The 23,768-nt window shown below is 50.1% G+C and overlaps 1 protein-coding gene across 1 annotated transcript; it reads right to left on the bottom strand.

The window, feature by feature from the left end:
* Window positions 1-4,886: 4,886 nt before the first annotated feature.
* Window positions 4,887-23,369, bottom strand: SLC27A3 (solute carrier family 27 member 3). The gene is made up of 10 exons (XM_084824503.1): window positions 22,837-23,369; window positions 17,833-18,042; window positions 16,504-16,662; window positions 15,003-15,127; window positions 12,677-12,871; window positions 12,084-12,174; window positions 11,419-11,617; window positions 8,651-8,748; window positions 8,124-8,254; window positions 4,887-7,357 (listed from the first exon to the last, which is right to left on the bottom strand). Exons 1-10 carry the CDS (start codon window positions 23,312-23,314, stop codon window positions 7,181-7,183), a joined length of 1,863 nt encoding a protein of 620 aa, XP_084680629.1. The 5' UTR covers window positions 23,315-23,369; the 3' UTR covers window positions 4,887-7,180.
* Window positions 23,370-23,768: the final 399 nt, after the last annotated feature.

Genomic DNA, 23,768 nt, shown 5'->3' with positions numbered 1-23,768 from the left:
GAGCCCGAGGGTAGGCCGACAAGCACTGGACGCGTTCCTCTCCACGTCCCAGCTCCCCTCTCTCTTTCAACCCCTCTTATCCTATTAGCTGCACTTAGAGCCCCTGCGGTTACCCCGGGCGACGGGGCCTACCCCTTCCCTGCCCACCCTCCCAGCCCCATTCATGGTGTCACTTTCACAAGCTGCTGGCCCTATTATTCCCTCACAATGGGGCGCTGAGCCCTGGCCCCTTTTTATGACAGAGGTGAGGGAAAGAGGGAGGGGAGTCTGGGAGGCGGACAATTGCAGAAGGAGAGGCCTAAAAGGAGCCCCTTATTTCTCTGCCTGCACCCCAACACCACAAGTTGTGGGGCGGGGGTGGGGGGGGAGTGATGTAAACCCCCTACCCCACTTTTTTTAAGCTTACATGTGTCTTTTTCTTTAGTCATCAATATTTCAGGGCCACTGTTGGTCTCACATGATGAGCAAACCACTGAAAAATTGGCCTGTTGACCAAAGACACAATATTAATTGCTATTCTTGTTTCATTTTTAAGAATCACACCCTTTCTCCAAGGAGCTCAGAGTGGCATACATGACCCCCTGTTCCTTTTAGCCTCACAACAACCCGGTGGGGTAGTTCAGGACAAGAGAGAGCGACTGACTGAAAGGCGATGCAAACCTGGGTATCTGCACCCAACTCTGTTGGACCGTGACTCTCCCATCATCCCCAGTCAGCATGCCCATGGTAGCTGGAGATGATAGGAGGCGCAGTCTAACATATCTGAAGGACACCAGACTGGGGAAGGCTGGTCTAACCAGATGATTTGCAAAACATCTGCAAATCCCTTTGGATCTTAAATAAATAAATAAATAAATAAATAAAGGCTGTTTGATAGCTTCACTATAATAATAGGGAAGTATTTCAAAAAGGAGCCACAAGAAATGCTCTTAAAGTCCACTATGTTTGTCATTTAATTGTGAATAATCTCTCTCTATATATAAATATCTGGATTAATCTTGGTCCAGGCCCCTTACTTAAATCTCACTGCCCCCCAAACTGGAAACAATGCCCCTCTCTGAAGGTCCCCTCACCTCTGGCATCAAGGCAGGCGAAGGCCAACTTATTCAGGTCTCATTGGCTCCACTTTCTTTAATGGGAACTATTCTATTTTTACACCCAATTCAGGCATTTATAAAGGATGCAGAACAGATATTTAAAAAAGACAATCGGGTAAATGGGAGATCACTTAGACTGTACTGTACCCCTTTTCTGACTCAACCCAAATTCAAAGATGTGCACGCATGTGCGTGTGAAAAAGGAAACCTCTTGCAAAAATACAACTGAGTTACACGATATATGTGTCAAGTTGCCTGGTGAATTCTATTTGCAGGGGGAGCCTTTCCCATCTCGGAGAGCTAGGGCTGGATTTCCCCTTGGTCTCCCTCAGACTGCTGCACGAGGATTAGAGGCTCATGAATAAAGATGCAATGGGGAAAGAATGGTACTCAACTCCCCAAATAGTTGGGGAGCAATCAGCCGGGTAAGACGGGCCCTCAGGGCACAGTGTGTGTGTGTGTGTGTGTGTGTGTTTGTGTGTGTGAGTGAGAGAGAGAGAGAGAGAGAGAGAGGACTTCTGGGAACATCTCCACATCACCATACATGGGTTGGGGGCTACAGCAGGAAATATCTGCAACCCCCACACACACACTAAGCACGCAGAAGATTTTAGTTTGAAATTTGGAGGCACCAAACAAGCATCACACTGTCTCCAAATCCTTCCAGACGAAAAGAGCTACATTTAAAATGGGGGGAAAGGAAAGTCCTTCAGAGTGGGGTGGCAGGGCTTAAATTAGGCCTGCTCCAAAACCATTTTTCCCCTCAGGGCAAGGGCTCAGTCTTGGAACAAGTCAAGCCATAACGACTGGGCCAGAGCATGTGCAGAGTGCCGTTCTATCACTCACAAGTTCTCCGGGATGTGGATTTTAATGTAAATATAAGCCCCAGGACGCCTTAAAAAAAAAGACATTAAGCATAGTAGGTTATTGAACAAGCAGCACAGACAAGTCTTTCTGGGTGTTCCACAGTCAGAACAACTTTAGACTTCTTAATTTTTGAAATAATGTGGTCATTTCCCTCCCACCTAGGAAAGCTGTGTTTTGGGACTCTGTCTGGGCCTCACTTACAGGTTTAGCCCAAGACACCCAAATATCAGGAAGTCTGAAAGGCAGCCATTTGTGAGCCTCTTGCTAGAAACTGGGACGTGAGGTGCCCCCCTCCCAAAAAGGGTTACAGTACACCCAGACTACTTAGAAAGCTGAAATTTGGTACAAACAGGTAGCCCGAGACAACTTTAGTTACTGTAAAAATCTGAAATGGGAAGCGGGGAATACAAGGCCAAGACTTTATCTCATGATAAACTTCAAGGCCCAACATTTACCTCATAAATTGGGGAGGGCAACTTATGGCCTCCTAGGTCTTTAGGACTGCAACTCCCACCATCCGTCAGCACTGGCTATGCGGCCTAGGACCGATGGGAATTGCAGTCCAACAACATCTAGAGAGGGCCACACACTGTCCAACCTTGGGAGAGTGGCTAGTGGAGACCCAACCCTGTGCAAGCAAAATCACGGCAAGGCGCAGAATATTAGGCTTTCGATGACTCCTTTGCACACTTGAGCCAGGTAGCATCCAGGAACGCGCTCCTTCACACAACTGAATCAGTTGGAGGGGTGGGGGGCACAGCTAAACTGCATCAGATAGTTTATGTATGCAATCTCAGACATGGGGAATGAGATTTGGGGTTTCACAAAGGCAGGCCTTTCACCTCTACAGCGGAACCATGCAAATCTTTGCATTGCTGCTAGGTTTTATTTTTGGATTTTTTTATCTTATGCTGTCGTTTAACATTTTTAAATGTTTACGTTGTACCTTATCACGTTGTACTTTACCGTTTTAATTGTTGTGTGCAGAAATGTAATACATAAATAAACCCATTCCAGCACTGTGGACAAGTAACGAAAAGGATGTGAAACAGGATAGTGGCTGTGTGTGTGTGTGTGTATGGTGGGGTGAGGGCTGACACCGCCCACACATTGGTCCAGTCTGCTCTCCCCGCCAACCCCAGGATTCAGCTTAACCAGAATCTCAGCCTCCACAAAGATCAGGAAAAAGATCGATATAATGCATTCATCCCTTTGACCTGAGAGTAAACTGGAGCAGGAAGAGAAAACAGTAATGGTGCTGTTCAAAGCCTCAATTTTGCTAACACCCCCACCCCCACTCCAGATTTACTATTGTCCCATGAGCCTGGATTCCTGTTTTTCCTGTGTGTTTGGGAGGGGGGGGCAGGGGGAGAAAACAAGCCACAGTTTCTTCAGTCTCTTAGGGAGCAATGCTATGCATGTCTGGACAGAAAAACAGTCCGACAACTCCCAGCATGCCCCAGCCAGAGCCGGACCAGACCAACAGCCCCCTACGTCCAGTATCATACTGGGGAGAAAATGAGATGAAGGGCTATTGCCTTCGCACCCCACTCGTGGGCTATGCAGAGGCATCAGAGGAGCTACTGTGAGAAGCACCGTAGGTCTGATCCAGCAGGGAAATATGGAAATCCTTTACTCACCTGCGAACTTCTGTTCTCAAGTGAAGGCGGCCAGCCAGCTTTTTTTTTTTTTAAAGATCGATTTATGGTGGGCAGGTCTGTCAGCAGCCACGAAGCACAGCAGGTAAAAATGCAGCAGCCATGTCCAGAAGCAGTGTACCTGTAAACATAAGCTGCTGCTGGGGCACAGAGAACAGGGGAGGAGGCCCAGCGCCAGGTTTTTGAGGGCCCTTCCGCAAGGCCTGCTCAATGGGCCCCATCCGTCACCGAGTCGACCTTCTCGCTGCCACGGTCCCCAGCTGTCCTTGCTCCTCCGGCTCTTCCTCATCCTGGCTCCCGCTTGCTTGATGGCAGGCTGAGAGCCAGGGAGCACGCAGGCCACAGCACCTCCTGCTCTTTCTTCTCACCACCACTGGTGCCTGGGCCACAGCAAGAGGCGGACAAAGAGGAGCAAGTCCAGGGGGCTCTCGTCAGTGGGCCCTTCTTTGGCTCCGGGCTCTCGACAGATACGAGAGACGTGCAAGCAGGACCAGTCTCGAGGGTCGGCATGCCCAGGCACCTGCCATGGGCTCACGCCCCAGCAGGGGCCCACCGACAAGAACTCCCTGGAGTTGCTTCTCCTCTCCCCCAGTGCAACCTGCTTGTTCCCCTGCCTCTCGCTCCGGCCCAGACAGCAGTGGGGGTGATGAGGAGGAGGAGGGATAGATGCTGCTGGGAACTTGCTCCCTGGCTCTCTGCCTGTCACGCAAGCAAGTGGGAGCAATGATGAGAGAGAGAGGAGGAGGAGCTGGGGACAACGGTGGTGAGAAGGCGGACTCCCCAAGGAAGCGGGACCACGGAGGGTGTCTTATGCAAGGGCCCTCAAAAACCTGGAACCAGCACTGCAAACAGAACCCTTCCCCAACCTGGAGTCCTGCAGACATGTTGGACTACAAGTCCCAGCATTCCTGACCATTGGCCGTGCTGGCCGGGGCTGATGGGAATGGAAGTCTAAACTACCTGGAGGGCACCATGTTGGAGCAGGCCTTCAGGACCGGCTCCATCGTCTCCCTGGAGGCACCTGTCTGGTTGGCCAGGAAGAAGGATGCTGAACCAGGTGGCCGGATCTACGTACCAGAACAAGCGGCTCCCCGACACCCCACCCCCACACACAGAGATCGACACACTCAATCCATGTAAACACCATCACCCTGTCCCCAGTGCTGACTGGGGGTTCTGAATGGTCTGGGTGGCTTGTGGGGTGTGGAGGGATAGTTAGCAGAAATCTTGCCACTAGTCATGGGACGCAATAAAGGACCGCAGTGAGATGGATAGAAAAAGGATCTTTATTGGATACCAGAGAGTACAAAAAGTACAAAAAGAAAACCACCCCCACCCACTGGTTCCGGCCAGCCCCCACCCCACAACCACTCCTCTCCTTGCGCCCCCTCCCCTTTAAGAACTCCTTAAAAGTGGCGACGTTACCCACAGCCATCCCACTGCCAGAGCAGAAGACGGTGGAGAGAGAGAGAGAGAGAGAAGCGTCTCCCCGTCCCTTACCAAAGAATACCGCAATGGGAGTCTCTACATAGATTTACACTGCAGGCCCTGCGGTGTTCCAGGTGTGTCGCGTCCATTATGTACGTGACCAGTACAGCAATATTATAAGGTAGGCTGGTGTTATGATTCTCCATATCGAAGATCAGCCTTCCCTAACCTGTCTCCCTCCAGAGGTGCCGGGACTACAGCTCACGTCATCGGGACTACAGCTCACATCATCCCCAGCCAGCATGGCTGGGGATAATGTGAGCTGAAGTCCCAACACCACTGGAGAGGGCTCGGTTAGGCAAGGCTGCCGTAGATGGAAAGGGTGGATGGGAGAAATGAGAGACAGGAGTTTGCCCAAGGTCCACCGACCATGGCTCAAATGATTGGAAACTTCCCTGCTCACAGTTTTAACTTCTATGCCTCTCTGCAATGCCCTCCAGATGTTCTGGACCTCAACTCCCATCAGCCCCAGCCAGCATGGCCAACAGTCAGGAATGCTGGGAGCTATACGCCAAAACACCTGTGGAAGTCTGGGCTAGATGAACCTCAGCATGACCTCATCAAGGCAAATTCTTACGTTCTAAGAGGGCAACCATAGTTATATGAAGACAGAAGTTGGCAGAAAGATTGGGGTCTACTGGTAGATTTCAGGGTGGCTTGCAGGAGACCGTCCAGGGCTTCTGACTCTCAATAGCTTAAACAAGAACTAAAAAATTGCAAATATATATAAATTTGCCATGGCTGGCTTTGTGCTAACTGGTGATCTCTCGGCTTCAGTGTTCCTTGCCTGTAAAATGGGCATGTTACCTGGCTGCTTTTCACCAGCCCTTGGTGGTGGCCACTTGAAACTCTAAACTGTGTGGCCACTTGAAAGTTCTGTGGAAGGATCCCTGAAGTAACTTCAGTTTAAATTTGTAGACAAAGGTCATACTCAATGTTGGGCTCAGGGGGTGACATCATTTTGCATTTAGCTCCGCCCAACTCTTGGGTCACTGTTTTGGGCCTAGTTCCGGCTAGCAAACTTCGGACGTCTAATCAAGAATAAAGCAGATCCTTTGAACCTGAAGTCTGCAACCCCACAATTGAAGACATGACCATGGGACAGAAATAAGGCAAGGGATGTACACCAGGACCAAGCTTGCTTAGGGGTTTTCTGAATCAAAACTGATCTCTCAAACGCTACAGGGAGTCAGTGTTGATGTTGGAAGGCCAGCAGTATACACTCTGGTTGAGCCACCCAGCTCGGCAGACAACTGGCTGTGCCCTCTTCCGCCAGAACCTTCCGGTCTCCAAACAAACAACCCCCCAGCAGAGAGTTCATACCCCCTTTACACGGACCAAGGAAGCATGGATAGGAAGCCAGATCAGTGAATTTGCACCTAAGGTACCTTCAGCAAGGTCCAGAAATCTAGCCCCAGGCTATAGGGCAGGGCTGCAGAACCTCTTTCCGCCCAAGTGCCAAATTCTGTTTTCGAGAAGCTCTCGGGGGCCGCACTCCAGTGGTGGGTATGGCCAAAGGGAAAAGGGTAGGCCCCAAAATACCAGCATGTGTTTGCCTACAGCTCTTACGGCCAGCAACCGAGCCTTAGGAGAGGCATTTCAACCTTTCAGAATGGGGGAAAAATACCACACAAAAGCTGGGAAACCACCAAACAACTGGTGGCCAGGAGGAAGGGGCGTGGCTATCTGGGGAAACCAGGAGGCCATAATTGGATCTACGGCCCTGCTGTAGGGAGCCACGCAAATGCAGCCCTCAGCACCCACCCAACGAGGCGCTGAGCTTTATGTGATTTGGATGGATGGACTGAGAAGTATGTCAGGACACTGTTGCAAAAGGGGATGTGCCCCCAGACAGATAGTCCCCACGGCCCAGATTAGACAGAACATCTGGTCTGGTCCCATCATCTGGGGGAGGGGACAGCAGGCAGGGTTGGAGAAAGAGAAGTGCAACGGCCTTTAAGGCTGACACACAGACGGCATAGGCCAGGATCTCCCAGCATGCACCACTCCCTCCAGCCCAGAACATGGCACGCTGGGATGCAGATGCATATGGGCAAAGATGTGTGCATGTTATAACCGGATGTCGCCAGCAACTATCCCCTCCCAGATGTGGCGGTTCAGAGGCGCGTACGTCTTAGCAGCATCGTCCAGGAAGAAGAGGGGATCTGGAATCTGCATTGGGTCAAACCCTTCGGCTGCCAGGCAGACCTTCTTCTGTTTGAAGGTCTCTGTCATTTCCAGGTGGTCCTGATGGGAAGGAGAGAGGAGGCACTGTAGAGGGCAGCTGCCGCCGTGTGCAGGAAACGTTCTGCAAGGGGCAGTGCAGGATTAGGGGAAATCCCCCATAGGGGGCAATTTTGGAAGAAAGAGGGTGCTCAGGCCTAAACAGCTAAGCAACCCCTGTGCTTTTCCAGACTCAAAATTGATAAAATGGGATCTCCCAATAGGGGCTCAGTTATTCTAGGGCAAAGGCAAGCAACCTTTTGGGGCCATTGGCAATTTGCCAAACTGTCCTGGGCACCACCACAAAATGGCTGCCACAGGAGGCATGGCAAAGCACAAGTCACCTGCCTAAAAGACTGAGTACAAGGCAGAGGCGGGGTCTGAGCCCCAACACACAAAACAACTCCTTAGAAGCCACAGTTTTCAGCTCCAACAGAAACCTATTTCACATCAATTCCAGCAGCTGGTAAGAAAATGTGTTTATTTTTTTAAAAAAAGTGGGAGAAGAGGGACACCTTGATGGGTGCCGAGAAAGGTGCCCAGGGGGCACATTGGTGCCTGCAGCCTACCTCTGTTCTAGGCCAGCCTTCAAAATCTGGCTACAACCCCACCATCCCCAGCCACCACAGACTACAACTCCCATCGTTCCCAGCATCAGAAGGACCACCCACCTTCTGCCACATGAATCTTCCTGATCCCCCCCGATCCCAGGGGACTGCTAATGCCGCCCCCTTACACACACACACACACACACACACACACACTTCTTTACTGGGAGGGTGTGTTGTACCTGAATGCGCAGGAAGCGAGGCCGGGCGTATGGAGGCAGAAGCTCCACCACGTGCACATAGACCTGGGCTCCGTCGAAGTCCCATCCCGGTCGCAGCACCACAGTAGCCATCCCTGCTCGGCCTTCGTGTCCTAGTGGAGGATGTGGAGGGGAAAGGGAAAATGAAGCCCAAGCCCTGGTTTCCAGAATGCACAATGCACCCTAATAAAAATGAAGAGCGCCTCTGAGCATGTGCGAAGTGCACTTCCTCCCTGGAAAGGAGCGGCCAGATCCTGTGTCCATCCGGATAAGCAAGCATCCAGGCAAATCTGGCAGCTACAGCAGCTTTATTTTTTAATAATGGTGACAATAATATGGTTTTATATCTTCAACGTTCTATACCTTTAGAAACTTGAAAATGTTTTACATACATCATCTCAAGGAAATGTTCCTTGATGGGGGGCAGAATGAGACCCTGGGACCCCAGTTGCTGACCGCTTCCCCATCTCCCCGCCCACCCTGAACCCCACCCTCTCAGAGAAGAGTACCTGGAACTGCGACACCATAGACAGTCACTTCTTGTAGGTTCTCGAGGCTGCTCAGGGTCTCAGCCACTTCCGTGGTGGCAACGTTCTCGCCCTTCCAGCTGGGGAGAAAGGATTGTTACATGGTTAGGCGAGGTGGTGGTGGTGATGGCGTTCTCCCAGAAGTGAGGAGGCTAATGGCACAATACAGGGAGTGATGGCTGGCAAGTTGTCTGGCCAAGGAGGGCAGGAGCAGTATACCCCACATCCCAGCCCATCCGTCACAGGGGGCCTTCTTTGCATGGCACAGAACTGACTTATGGAACTCACTGCTGCAAGAGGCTGCTGGCTGAGACGGCTTTAAAGCAGAGCTGTTGAACCTCAGGTCTGCAGGCCAAGTACAGCCAACCTGGGAGCCAAATCCAGACTTCCAGGGATTCTCCAGATGGCCATGCCGCCACCCCCTTTCCTCTGACCACCAACCGTTCGGTAGTTTCCTGGCATTTGGAAGGTTTTCCCCCCATTCTAAATGGCTGAAACACCACTCCTAAGGGTCTTTTAAAAAATATTATTACTATTAATTACATTTCTCTAGCACCCAATAGCAAAAGCTCTCTAGGCGGTTTACAAAGATTAAAAACATTAAAAATACAGTATACAGAGATTAAAAGCCATTTACATAAAAAACACACAAACAGACAACATGCACAAGAGAATATTTATCTAAGAAGCAATCTCAAGCAAACAACCATAACTCTTAGACAATCCAGGATCGATTAAAACTTATCATATCATTTTATCAAACACAAAAGCAAAACCCAAGGGATAGGAGAACCAGGGATGTTCGACAAGGCTTTCCAAACTCTGCTTCAAAGCGCAGTTCGCCTCACTCCCGTTTTTGTTTGCGACTCATTCTTCTTTCTGTGCACTTGCTGGCACATTTTAAAAAATGCACGCTTCCCCCCCCAACACACACACACTGACTAAAGCATAAAAACATGCATTTGTGTGTGGGGGGGGGGGATGCACGTTTTAAAGTGCATATTCTTCAAAAAATAAGCACTTGTCAAACCTGATTGCAAACTCAGGAATGTGCGAGCATTTTTTAAAAAAATACGCACCCGATCATATTCAGGACTGAGAATGGGGCAAGTTCTGATGTTTTGCAAACAGAAATGAAATTCTCATACATCCCTAAAAAAAAACAACACACCTCTGAGAGCTTGCTTTAGTGAAGCATGCCCCTGTGTGGTCAGACCTGTATTTCCCCTGTTGTAAATGCAAGCTGATTTTCAAAAATGGTCTAAGAAAAAGGGGGGAGTTGTGAAATATACATCTGACCACACAGGAGCAGTATCGCCAAAGAAAGCTTCACCAAAATGATACAGTGAAACCCGAATCTTTTGACATTTAACCCTATCTTTCAACAATCCTAGGTTTTGATTCCTATAAAGTAGCAGGTATTTTTCTAAGATAGGCATTTTCAGTTCCACCCGTTGAAGGGGTGGGGTGGGGGGACTCCTGGCACTCTGGAACAGAAGGAAGGAAACTATAAGGATACTGAGGTAGAAGGAGAAAGGAAGGAGAGAGACAGCCTAGAGGGAATCACAGAATAATAGAATAGTAGGGTTGGAAGGGGCATTCCTGACTGTTAGATCAATACGACAATGGAACCCATTCCCTAGGGTGGTTTTGGGCTCTCCCATACTGGAGGCATTCAAGATGAAGCTGGACAGCCATCTGTCAGGGATGCTTTGAATTCGATTCCTGCATTGAGCAGGGGAATGGACTCGATCATCTTATAGGTCCCTTCCAACCCTACTATTCTATGATTCTAGGAAGTTTTTCCTGATGGTCAGCCGGAATCTGGCTTCCTGTAACTTGAGCCCATTCTTCCGTGTCCTGCACTCTGGGATGATCGAGAAGAGATCCTGGCCTTCCTCTCTGTGGCAACCTTTCAAGGACTTGAAGAACGCTATCCTATCTCCCCTCAGTCTTCTCTTCTCAAGGCTAAGCATGCCCAGTTCTCCCAGTCTCTCCTCATGGGGCTTTGTTTCCAGTTCCCTGATCATCTTCCTTGCCCTCCTCTGAACTCTCTCCAGCTTGTCTGCATCCTTCTTAAAGTGTGGTGCCCAGAACTGGACACAGTACTCCAGGTGAGACCTAACCAGTGCTGAGTAGAGGGGGACTAGGACTTCACGTCAGCTGGAAGCTACATTTCTGAAACTGAAGCAAGAGGGAAGAAAGAAGGGCCCTGGAGTGAACCGAATACAGAAAGAAAGAAAAGAAAGAAAGAAAGAAAGAAAGAAAGAAAGGGAGGGAGGGAGGGAGGGAGGGAGGGAGGGACAGACAGACAGACAATTCCAACCAGACCATGATTTGGCTGATTCAAGTAACAAGACTTCTGGAGCCATTTCCAGGTCAACCTGAAACACACGTTCTGTCATCCCGAAGGCAGTGATGTCATGCCTCCTTCACCGCAGCCTGAAGGACCTAGAAAGCCATCCTGCACATCTCTCCCATACCTCCCCCTCTCTGTGTCTGCCAAATCTCAGACTGTAAGCTTGCTGTGGGCAGGGGCTTCATACGGTGCAGGTGCAACAACAATTGCGCGGTAGCCCCTTGGCCCAGGCCTCTTCAGCACTCCAGATATCAATCTACACCCCCGAGCATAGAGCTCATGCACGCGCGCGCACGCACACACACACACTGCAGGGAAGGACCTCTGGCACCAGAGGGCTCCCGAGAGATGGCTGACCCGCAAGCTGCAAAAGCAGGAGATGGAAATGTACCGGAAGGTGTCGCCAGTGCGGTCCCAGAAACTGACAAACCCTTGGCTGTCCTGCACCATCAAATCGCCAGTGTTGAAATAGGTGTCTCCATCAGCAAAGACTCCACGCAGAAGTTTGGACTCCGACAGCTCATGTCCTCCAGCATATCCCAGGAATGGTGTCTTTAGTGTCACCGGCGCGATCAGAAGCCCTGGCTCTCCTGTCGGAAAGACAGCAAATCGCACAACCACTGACCCAGAAACCCCAAGATGTGGGGGTGGGGGTGGAATAGAAAGTGACTCAATACGCCCCAAAGACAAAGAAAAAAATCAAGAAGAAGCTGTACATTTTACACAGGAGACAAGTACTTATACCAGGAGACAAGTACTATAAAATAACTGATAAAGCATAGCTAAAACTTCACAACAAAAAGTACAAACATAGGGAAATTGGTAATCAAAAAATGAGCCAACTTCAAATTCACAATAATAATATGTTGAAGGACAGATAAACATATCATAACCCTATTACAAATGTTCAGGCTCTGTTTACGTGGGTAATCTATTAAAGTTAATATTGTTGTTTGCTGAATGCATTTCGACTGGATAGCCTTCTTCAGTGGCAGATTTGCAAAACCTCAAATGACGGAGAACACCCAGCTACCAAAAGACATGTCCCTTGCTCACCTGGCCCCACGCACTGGCATCGGCCCGCCTCGTCCCTTAGCGGAGCCCCCTGGAACGCATCGTAACGAATCAGCTCAAAGGGACTGAAGAGCTGTGGAGAATACCAGTGATGGTTAAGCATTCCATCAAGCTGTCATTCCAGCCGGCTGCAATGGAGGGAGATGAGAAGGGATGCAAGGCCAATTCACCAGCCCTGGTGAAAGCCTACTTTAATTGTTTTTCTCTTCCCTCCCCATCCCCTTTTCCTTGTGTGTCATGTCTTTTTAGACTGTATGCCTACAGGCATGGACTGCCTCACTTAACTGATTGTATGTCAGTTGTTCTGGGAGCCTTTTTGGCTGCAGAGCAGGATAAAATAAAATATGTTAAATAGATAAATAAGCTCTTCAAAACCTAAGGACAAATGCTGGGGGTAAAGCCTACCCCACTAAGTTGCACCCCCCCTTCCCTACTCTTAAAAGGAGAGCCCCGGACCTCTTCTCCCCACTCCACCTGCCACTTCCCTAAAGTTCTGATATGGGTGGCCAGCTCTTGATCTCGGGGCAGTCCTGGGATCATTCCCTCCTCTTACCATGCGACCCCTCGAGCCTCACCTTGTAAAGCCACGAGGAACGCCCCACGGCCCCCACAGCGCCAGTGTAGTTGAAGAAGCTGACGTTGCCTTCCGTCATGCCATAGGTCTCCACGACTTGCACGTCCCCGAAGCGGTGCAAAAACTCGTGCCAGACGTCGGGCCGCAGCCCGCTGCCCACCGCCATGCGCAAGCTGTGCTCCTTGTCCCCGGGGCTCTGAAAGGGGAGCGAGGAATAGTAGGAGGAACAGGCTGAGTGCCTAGCCAAGAGAGGAGCCTGCCAACGGCCAAAGCCATCTCTGGTCCTTCATCTTCGTTTGTTAATGTGTTATTGTATTTCATTTATGTATTTGTTTGTTTCATTTACATCCCGCCTTTCCTCCAAGGAGCCCAAAGCAGTGTACATTATCCTCCTCCGACTCTCCATGTTATCCTCACAACAACCTTGTGAGGTAGCTTAGGCTGAGAGTCAGTGACTGGTCCAAAGTTACCCCGTGACTTCATGACCGAGTGGGGACACGAACCTGGGTCTCCTGAGTCCCAGTCTAACACTCTAACCACTACCCTAACACGGACTCTTTTTCGATTTTTACACTGCTGCTGGCTTTTACTCTGGTTTTTATTCTGCTCTAAACTTTTAAAGGGTTTACATTACGTTTTGACGTGCATTTTGGCTTTAAAAAATGCCTGTGAGCCAACCAGAGATCTTTGGCTATAGGGCAATATAGAAATGTAGTAAATAAAATTAATGAAAAACAGATGCGATCTGACCTCCCAGTCTCTCTTTTTTAGTTTAAAAGCAGTTCTGCATGTGCGGTGGTGCGGTTAGTAGGCTGGAGGGGGCAGTGCTTGCAGGGCATGTTTACCCTCTCTGCCTATGTAATCTCCCCAAAATTGCACCCCTAAGGCCAGCTGTTCCTCTTTGTTGACTGTTATTGTTTTTATGCTGCATTGCTTTTATTGTTGGTTGGTTTGTTAAATTGTTTTTAACTTTGTACTCTGCCTAGAGTATTTTGTATGCAGGCAGGTTATAAATTGAGAAAGACTGAAGGCAAAAGGAGACGGGGACGGCAGAGGATGAGATGGCTAGATAGCATCTCCGATGCAATGAACATGGACTTGAACACACTCTGGGAGAGAGCGCAGGACAGGAAGGCCTGGCATGCTCTGGTCCATGGGGTCATGAAGAGTCGGACACGACTTAACGACTGAACAACAACAACAGTAAAATATTATTATTAGGTATAAAATATTAGGTTATTTTCAGGTATAAAAATAACTAAAAATAAAAAATAAAAGCTATCATTATTATTATTAATAATAACAACAACTTTTACTTTTACTTTTAATTATTTTTATTATTAATATTATTATGAATTATTATTAATAATAATAGCAGTACTATAGCTAGCACTGACAGGCATGATAAGTATATCACCTAGGGTCTGAGTCAGGTTCTGGAGTTACCCCTGCCAAAGAAGCAACTATTACATCAACCAACAACAACAAAAAGAGCCTCTCATTTTCTCGCTGCGGCAAGGAGATGCAGAGACATAGAAACCCCAGGGTCAGGAAGCCAGCGGTTGCCCGTTGCCAAGGTGATGGGGGCCACAACAGTGCCTTTCAAAGGCCCCGCATGTCTCGCGAGGGCAAAGGAGAGCGTGTACGGCTAGCTTCATTTTGGTTTACAGGGCAGAAAGAAGCAGAAGAGGAGGAAGCTCACGCAGAGACGTGGCTATGCTAGCATCTGAATCGCGGGAAGAAGAGAAGCCTCCAGGGTGGCAGCAACTTCCCACACCCCTTCAGAAGATGTCGCCATGGCCGCCAGTTGGACAGCGGGTTAGACTAATTCATCAGAGGCAGGGTGGTGGGGAACACAAGCCGGAGGGTGCTGTTGCACTCGTGTCCTACTTGTGGGTTTCCCACAGGCAGCTGGTTGGCCACTTTGGGAGCAGAATGCTGGACTCAACAGGCCTGTAATTTGATCCAGCAGTGCTCTTCTTCTGTTTTCTGAGACTGGGCCCAGCTCAGAAGGTGCCCAAAGGTGCCCAAAAGCCAGGGAGAAGTGGAAAGGAGGGGCCCCAGTCCACCCCTGACAAGTGCCTACCTTTTTTTTTTTCACCCAGCCAATCCTAGTAGCAGCTGTAAGACATTTTGACTGGGGAAACATGGGGAGCAACCCCTAGCACCCGCCCCCCAGCACCCTTACTCCAATCAAAACGAGGGCTGACAGCTTCTCCCCGCCCCCGCCCTGAATAACCACAGAGGTCCCACGACACTTGCTAAAGGGGTTCCTGGGGTAATCCCTCCCCTCACCAGCAGAAGGCCCCCGCTTTCCTGGTACTAACCCGGGGCTGGTTGACAAGGTAGCGGCACAACTCTCCGATGTACTGGAAGACGGTTACCCTGTAGCGCTGGCAGTCGGGCCAGAACTGGCTGGCAGAGAATTTCTTCTTCAACACGCAAGTGGCACCTGGCAAGAGATGGGATTCTCAAGGCAAAGCGGCCTCCAGAGCCCGGAGCTGCCTGACTTCACTCACTCCATCTTCCAGCACTCTGCTTGGGGTGAGGTGGGGGTGTTAATACCTTTGCCGTGCAAGAACAGCTGGAAGGCGCGTTTCCCACACGGCCACAACAGCACTGCTCAAGCATGGAATTTAGTCTCTGAAACAGAGTGCAGCATCTGGAGAACTTGAGTTTTTCACCATTATTAGTATCATTATTATTCAGTTCAGTTTAATTATTAGGATTAGGGTCCCACTCCCTTTTCCCCAACTGCCAATTGGTTGTTTTCCAGCTTTTGCGCGGTTTCTCCTCCCATTTCTAAAAGGTTGAAACGCCTCTCCTAAAGCTTAGTTGCTGGCAGAATAAGAGTTTTAAGCAAAAACATGCTATTTGGGGGATTTTGGCCACACCCCTTCTGCCTTTGGCCCTGCCCACCACTGGAATGTGGCCCCTGAGAGCTTCTCCAACATGGAATTCGGCCCTCGGGCTGAGAAGAGGTTCAGCTCCCCTGTTCTAAAGAATCTAGAACCATGGTTTTCCAACAACACCAGGGATGCCGCTCAACAAGATTGGCCTCGGAAGACCTTCCGTCTGTCCCATCAGCCAGGACAGCTAGGCTGGTGAGGCCTAGGGAGAGGGCCTTTTCTGTGGTGGCCCCCACACTGTGGAATTCCCTCCCTAGTGACCTCTGCCATGCCCCCTCTTTGATGAGCTTCTGCTGGGCTTTGAAAACCTGGCTGTTCAGGTGGGCATTTGGGGTAGGTTAGTGGGGGGGCGGGTTTAGAGCAATGTTGTTTTGTTCAGTCGATTATGTAAATTTGTTGTGTTTCATGTTGTAATTTGTACTGTACACCACCTAAAGTGGCTGGGTAGCTGGCCAGATGGGAGGCTAATAAATCTAATAAATAAATAAAATAAATGGTGAGAAGAAGTGGAATTAAGCAAGAGGAGCACCGCTGTGCTAATTTGCTTAAGCTGCACAATGTCTTTGGGTCCCAGAATTTGATCTGGCATGGAAATGTAGATTTGGGGGTGGAGGAACACAAGCCATGGAAAATTAATAAAAGCCTGCAAAAGAGGGCCATGGTGCATCCTCTCTCTTAATCACAGAATCACAGGGTTGGAAGGGGCCTACAAGACCATCGAGTCCAACCCCCTGCTCAGTGCAGGAAGCCTGATTCCCAGGCGGCCTCCCATCCAAGTACTTCCAAAGTTTCTCTCCCCTTTCCCTCCAACATCACCCCACTCTCATCTCTCTGCCCTGTGCACACACACACACACACATCGGCACACATCGCCTCCCCAAAGCCCCACGTCCTGTTCCCCCCACCCCGCTGAACCTACCAATGCCCAAAGTGCCAACGATCCCCAGGAGACACCCCGACATGTGGTAGAGGGGCAGAGCCATATAGATGATGTCTGAGCTGGAGGCCCCCACCAGGTTGTAAAATCCCAAGCACAGGATGGTTTTGAGATGGCTGATGCGAGCAGCTTTGGGAAGTCCTAGAACAGGAAGGAGATTTGCGGGGAAATAACAGAAATAAAACAGGTTTTGCCTCCCTTTTCTGCAACAACACAAGAACATAAGAAGAGCCCTGCTGGATCAGACCAAGTGGCCATCTGTTCACACAATGGCCAACCAGCTGCCCACCGGAAACCCACAAGAGGACACGAGTGCGACAGCATCCTCCCACCCATGTTCCTCAGCAACATGGACATGGCACACAGCCATCAGGACTAGTAGCCATTAATAGCCTTCTCCTCCATGAATTGGTCAACCCCCTTTTAAAGCCATCCAAGTCGCTGGCCGTCACTACGTCTTGTGGTAGAACAACTCAAAAATTCAGAAGGGGACGTTTCCAAAGTTCCAAATACATATTTTTTTTGATGTGGGGATGTGATTGGCGAGGCAGCAGCTGATGCATTGCTGAAGGACCGGATCCACCCCAACTCCCTGTGGGAGAGCAGAATCTCAGCACCACAGCCTCCAGCTACGGTCTTGGTGACAGCTAACAAGAGGAGCCTGCTATCTGTGCTGGCCAGCAGGGGGAACCGTTGTGTACCCAAGCGGCCAAAGCCAATCTCTCTCTTTCTCTGCACTCCAGTTCCCTGTCTGTAAAATGGGAACAACAGTCCCCTGTTATACAAGCAAAACTGCGTATTTCAGTGTTTAAAGCCCTTTGCAAAATCAAAAGTGCCATATGAATCAAGGGTCCAGAAGGAATAGGTTATGCTATCTACCAAAGCTGGAATAACTTGCTGTGACAGGTTGCAATAGCAAGAAGGGGGACGGGGGGATCTGTCTATTGCCCTAACTTCCCCCCAAAATACATGGGACAAGCTGATTTATTCAGCCACATCAAGTGATACAGGTTTTCCTGGATTGTACCATGTCAAGAAGGAAGGACGTGCACATGTGTGTCTGAGGCGGGCTTGTTCGAATGTTTTTTTCTTGGGTGGGCGGAAAACACAAGCACACTTCTCTTTGCATTTAGAAAACTAGCATGCATTCTGTGGCATGCTGTTTTTCTGTGTGCGAGGATTTATCTCCCCCCCTTCCCCCCGCCCAAAGGAGCAGTCCAACTTTTGACATCCCCCCTACACACAAGCACACGGCGAGAAGTGGAACGCTTGCTGACCGTATCAACCGGCCAGGTCTTGGTAGGACAGTACCTGTGGTCCCAGAGGTGAAGATGTAGAGACAGGTGTCCGACAAGCTGCCTGGGGTGGACAGGTCAGAAGGCACTGGCTCCTCTGAGGCTTCCTCCAACAGACCCTGAAGGCCGGTCACGCCAGGAGGGTAGGGCCCTTTGCCCATCACCCACACCGCGACGCCCAGTTCCTCTACACTGGGAAGGATAGGTTCCACAGCTTCAAAAAGGTCTGCAAAGAGAGACAGACACACAGAGAAACCAGTAAACTCCAGTAGGCCTGTTGGCCAAGCAAGGATCTCTCTCCTCAGCCAGGGCTGCAGCATCTCCGAAATTGGCATGCCCGAGAGAATTACCAATTGTAGCTATAGAACCAGGTGCCTCCGTGACGATCTTTTTGGCTCCAGATGAAGACCATTTTACTCTCCCAGGGATTTTGAGGGCTGTGTTTGGTGCTTTTAGACCACTGGGCGTTTATTGCTGCCGGTTTCTACATGCCAGTGTGGCTTTATCCTTTGCTGCCGCCTTCGTTTTGGTTTTATTATGTGCTGTTTTTAGTTTTGTTTTTATGGTCTGTATTTTAGGTTTTGTAGTCGTTCAGGGGACTTGGGTTATTGGGCAGTTGAAAGTATAATCATAAACAATAAAAATATATCAAGTCTAGAAGTAATAGTGTTGCCGGATAAAATGAATAAATGGGGTGATAAGAGACACAAAGTTGAATTTCTAAAAGAGCTTCTATCCCAAGGGCCATAAGAACAGCCCTACTGGATCAGATCCAATAGGTCCAGCTAGTTTATATTGTTATGTGTGTACCCTGCCTTGGGACTGCAAAGTAAAGGGCAGGCTACAAATTCAAATAATGCATCAATAAATAGTCCAGCATCCTGCTTCTCAGAGTGGCCAACCAGATGCCTCCAGGAAGTCCACAAGTAGGGCATAAAGACAGCAGCCCCCTCCACTCCCGTTGTTTGCCCACCTGGTGTTCACAGACAGACTGCCTCTGAACATGGAGGTTCTATTCTGAGCCAAATTGCAGAAGGAAAAAAAAGAAAAATCCAAACAACAAACAGCAACCTTCTCCTCCTCCTATTCTGTGACTGCTAAGTTTTCTCAGGGGTCGTTGGTGAGGGTCTTTGTCAAAGTAAACAGCGTCTACTGGATCACCCCTGTCCATATGTTTATTGACACTCTCAAAGAACTCTAAAAGGCTAGTCAGACAGGAATTACCTTTCCAGAAGCCATGTTGATTCTTTCTTCAGCAAGGCTTGTCCTTCTATATGCTTACTAATTTTTATCTTTAATAATGCTGTATTAATAACGTGTTTTGAGTTAATAATGGTGCAATCCTCTGCATGTTTAGACAGAAAATCCTACACTTTCCAGTATCCCTCCAGGCAGATATGTTGGACTGAAGCATGCTGGGAATTGTAGGACAATTTCTCTGTCTAAACATGCATAGGATTTGCACCGTGTTTTCAGTTAATATGTGGCTGAGTTTTTCTTGATGGGCTAAGAGCAAGAAAGGACAATCCACGGTGACCTCCCCAAGGCCAGGTCCCACTCTGACCTTCCTGACTGGTCAGGCATAGCCTCAAGTTGCGGCCATTCGTCCTGCATAGGAGAGATCTGTTGGCCTCCATCTCAGCCACTGGCCCAATGGTTATGACCCAGTTTGATCTCTGTCATCAACTCACCCACAAATTCAGTCAACTCATCACACACAGGAGATGCATTAATTACCACAACGCTTTCCAGCTTGTTGGGATTCGGGGGGCCGTGCTTCAGGTTGGGGGCATTAATTAGTAGGGGAAAGCAGCCACGTCAAATGGAGGGACACAGGTTAGGAAAACATCGACAGTCCGTGACGCTGCAGGACTAACATGCAGGGACAACGTTTTGGCTCCAACAACGGAGGGAGTGTTTCTCTTTGTCCTCCAGAGTGTCGTTTCAGAGCCGATTCGCACTCTGGATTTTTAATTTGGGTCCAAAAAGCACCAGAGGTTAAAATAGCAATGTAGTGATGTGTTTACACAGCCAGGTTGTGCTATGCAGAAGTGGTGGATTGTGAATGGACCAGGTTCCCTTCCTGGTGTTTAATGCAGAAAATCTCAGACATTAGAATGCAAGGAGAGCCCTACTGGATCAGAACCAAAGGGTCCATCTGGACCAAGGGTGTTGAATCTCAGCCCTGCGGGTCAAATTACGCCTGCCTGGGGTCCCAATTTGGCCCTCTGGGATTCACCAAATGGCCCCACCCCCTTTGCCCCCAAAACCACCAATCATTTGGTGGTTAAAGTGGAAACGCCTCTGCTGAGACTTAGCTGCTGGCAGTACAAGAGCTTTAAGCCATAATATAATTTGGGGCCACCCCTTTTTCCTTACGCCCACTCACCCCTGGAATGTGGCCCTCAAAAGGTTCTCTGAAATGGAGTTCGGCCCTCGAGGTGAAAGAGGTTCCCCTTTCCTGACCTGCACCAACATCGTTGTTCACACAGTGGCCAACCAGATGCTTGTTGGAAGTCCCCAAATAGCACATGAAGTCAAGATCCCTCCCCTGTTGTTCCCCCACCCCCCGACATCTCTTATCCAGAAGTATACTGCCCCAGAACCTGGAGGGTCTATTTCACAAGCATGGCTAACTATCCCAGTGGCTAGGATAACCGTTATTAATCATCATTTTCCTTTAACAGGTGACATAGAAGATGATGCACAACTTGATCAATATAAATAGGTCCAATATTAACATGCACACTAAAAAAAATAGAGAAGCATTTTGCATGATGATTCTGTAATATCCCCCTTAATAATTCTTTGTTTGTTTTTTAATCTAGTTCTTATTAAAAGCTCATTCTTTAATTCGATCATTTTACCGTAGCTGGGAGATGTGAGTTCTATCACATAACCCAGCGCCCAGTCAGAAGTGTGGGGAAGCAGAGGAAGCGATAAAATTTTCCTCGTGGATGGGCAGGATGTAACCAAATCTGTTACACTGTATCCCTGAGCTTTTCAGGGGAAAGGGCAAGATCGTGCCTTTTAATAGCAAACTGGGGGTGGGGTGCTGATGGCTTTGTAGCCAAAATGAGGCCACTGAGAAACAAGAATGAGGTATCAGAAGGTTTGGGGGAACTCAAAGGATTGTCTAAGTACCAAATAAAAAACAAAAAACACACCAAGGGGGCAACACTCCCCTCCCCACACACACACACCAAAAAACTTGAGCATCCTTGAGCATGAGTGTTGTTTGGAAAAGAAAAGTAAGGAAGAGGGGGAGTATATACCCTACTGCAAGGGAAAGGCTAGCTCAAACTCTGAACAGAAGCACTCCTGTTAGGAGTAAGGTTACGCTGTAATATTTTGCTGCAGTCCCCACTTGTGACAATCTAATAGTGCCACGTTTGTTCAGAAGCCACTTATGTCTAATTCAGTGCGGCTTACTCCCTAGACGGCAGCCAAATCTAATTTGTCCCTCCCGCTGGTACCCTATTCTTTGATGGGTTATTCTCTCATACCGGGGAACCCTTCTGTGTTGCGAGAGAAGGAGCAGCTAGCAAAACAATTCAACAAGGAAGGATTCCTATGAGCTCACATCCAAAGATGCTGCTGCCATGTCTGCATATCACAGACCTGGCCTCACTTCCCTCTTATCAGCATCCAATAGGGGCTAATAAATGTCTTTGTCTTTACGACTCCGTCTCTACGTTGTTTGCGCTGCAACAGAACTAACACAACTGGCCCTCCGGAATAGGCAGTTCTACCACCTCTGCACACGGGAGCAAGTTTTTTCGTCACATCCTTGTATGATTAGAATGTTCTGACACTCTCAGTGCAGAAGAATTATCCGCCATCCAAGGTGGCTTCCTGTCACATCTCTGCATGAGTCCCTGCTCTGGGTTTGTCTCCTTGCCATCAGCCTCTTCTGGGGCAAGTAATTCTGGTGCATCTTCTTAGAACTGGAACCTTTCAACCATTCCCAATGCAGAGACACTACAGAATTATCTGCCTTTGGGAGAGTCTACTATTATTATCATCATCATCTATCCATAGCATCTCTGCATGAGGTTTTGTTCTGGGCTCACCTCCTTCCAATCAGTCTTCAACAGGGGGAAGGTGAGTCATTCTGCTGTATCTCTGTACGATTCAAATAGTCTAGCCTTATCAGTGCTACCAATACAAAGGATAAATGTCCACTCTGCAAGGAGGCTGCCCATCACCTCTCTGCATGGGATGCTGCTCTGGGCTCATCTCCTTCCAATCAAATTCTGCTCTGGGGTGCATAATTCTCCTTCGGGTGGGACCGCAGCACCCAATAATTCCTAACGGAGAACAATTTGGCATGCTCTCCAAAGAGACTGCCCGTCGCACCTCTGGCAAAGGTAGCAGCTAGAAGCCAGATGGCCACCTCAGATGCTACAGTAGGGGGATTTCCTGCATTGGAGGCAGGGGGAGGTTTGGACTAGAAGACCTTTGAGGTCCCTTCCACAGACTATGATCCTATTCTGGGCAGTCCTCCTTCCCATCTAGAGGCAAACCCATATCAAACAAAATGCTGAGGGTGGCCTTATCTGAGAGCGGGTAGTGTGCCCACCTTGAACACCATTTTCTTGGTGGAAAAGCGGGGTACAAATCAAGCAAGCAAGCAAACAAATAACAGGCGTATTACACCAGCCTTCTCCAAGCTGGTGCGCCCTCCCGATGTTTCAGATGTCATTTCCCATCAGCCCCAAATTGGGGATGATGGGAGCTACAGTCCAAAACACCTGAAGGCTGAACTAGCCATACAGATACACACTAAGTTCTCCCACCCAGCCATCAGCCCCAGTCAGTCAACAGTCAGGGCTGCTGGGAACTGTAGTCCAACTCACCTGAAGGCTGCATCAGGCACCCCCCCACACAAGTTCCCCCATTCCACCACCAGCCTTGGTCGGTCAATAGTCGGGGTGATGGGAACTGTAGTCCAAATCACCCGAAGGCTGGATGACGCCGCGCGCGCCGACTTCCGCCCCCCCGGGCCGGGGAGACTCACCGTCGGCCACCAGGACCGCGCGGGCCCCGCAAGCGCGCAGGCAATGGAGGAGCGCCCCTCGGCGGAGCGCGGTGCCCAGGAGCGCCGGCACGGCGCCGAGCTTGGCGAGGCCGATCCAGGCCCAGATGAAGGCGGGCTCGTTGCCCACCAAGAGCGCCACCGTCTGGCCGGGCAGGAGCGGGGGCTGGTCGCCGGGCAGCCGCAGCAGCGCGTTGGCGACGCGGTTGCTCTCGCGCTCCGCCTGGCCGTAGGTGAAGCTGCGCTCCTCGTAGCGCACGAAGACCTTCCCCCGCCGGGACCGCGCCAGGCGGCCGAAGCGCTGCGCCAAGCTGCGCGCGTCCCCTCGCAGGAGCCGGCCGGCGCAGCGCCAGGCGCGCGCCACGAAGGCCACGTCGGCCCACGCGTGGCGCCCCAGCAGCAGCCGCCCCAGCAGCAGCAGCCCCAGCAGGGCGCTCCAGAGCACCCCGGCTGCCCACATCGCGGCGCGCCGGGCGGACGAGCGGGCGGCGGCACCGGCAGCGCCCGAGCAACTCGGGCGGCGGCGCGGGCGGCCCGGCTGAAGAGGCTGCCGCCAGCCAGCCCCGCCCCTGCGAGGACGACGAGGCGCGGGGGGGCGATCGGCCCCTCACCGTGCGCCCTCGGCGGCAGGAGGTGGAAACAGCCGGGGAAGCGACGAACAAGGGCGGGCTGGGAAGCGCCGGGCGCGTTTTCCAAAGCTTTGGAGGCGCACATAGCGGGTAGTATCCAATGCTAGCCCTACTTGGAGTAGAGCCACTGAAATGAGGGGCACCTCTGTTAGCCATGGCGAGGATCCATTTCTTTCAAAGGGTCTGCTCTACGTAGGACTAACATTGGATACTAAGCAGCGGATCCGTGGCCGGAGTTTCAGAAACACCCTTCTCCATAATTCTTTATTCTTCCAACAACGACGT

This window comes from Heloderma suspectum, chromosome 17, assembly GCF_057233095.1.
Source record: "Heloderma suspectum isolate Gila_16-S chromosome 17, 16-S_ref, whole genome shotgun sequence".
NCBI classification, from domain to species: Eukaryota; Metazoa; Chordata; class Lepidosauria; order Squamata; family Helodermatidae; genus Heloderma; species Heloderma suspectum.
Note: the sequence above shows the minus strand (reverse complement) of the source record. Positions and strands in the feature narration are given on the sequence as shown.

Coding starts and splice junctions, on each gene's coding strand:
- SLC27A3 (XM_084824503.1), bottom strand. CDS start 23,314: ATGTGGGCAGCCGGGGTGCTCTGGAGCGCCCTGCTGGGGCTGCTGCTG. Junction 16,663..17,832: donor CTTCACCTCTGGGACCACAG/GTACTGTCCTAC, acceptor TTCCTGTTCTAG/GACTTCCCAAAGCTGCTCGC. Junction 12,175..12,676: donor GTTCCTCGTGGCTTTACAAG/GTGAGGCTCGAG, acceptor TATTCTCCACAG/CTCTTCAGTCCCTTTGAGCT.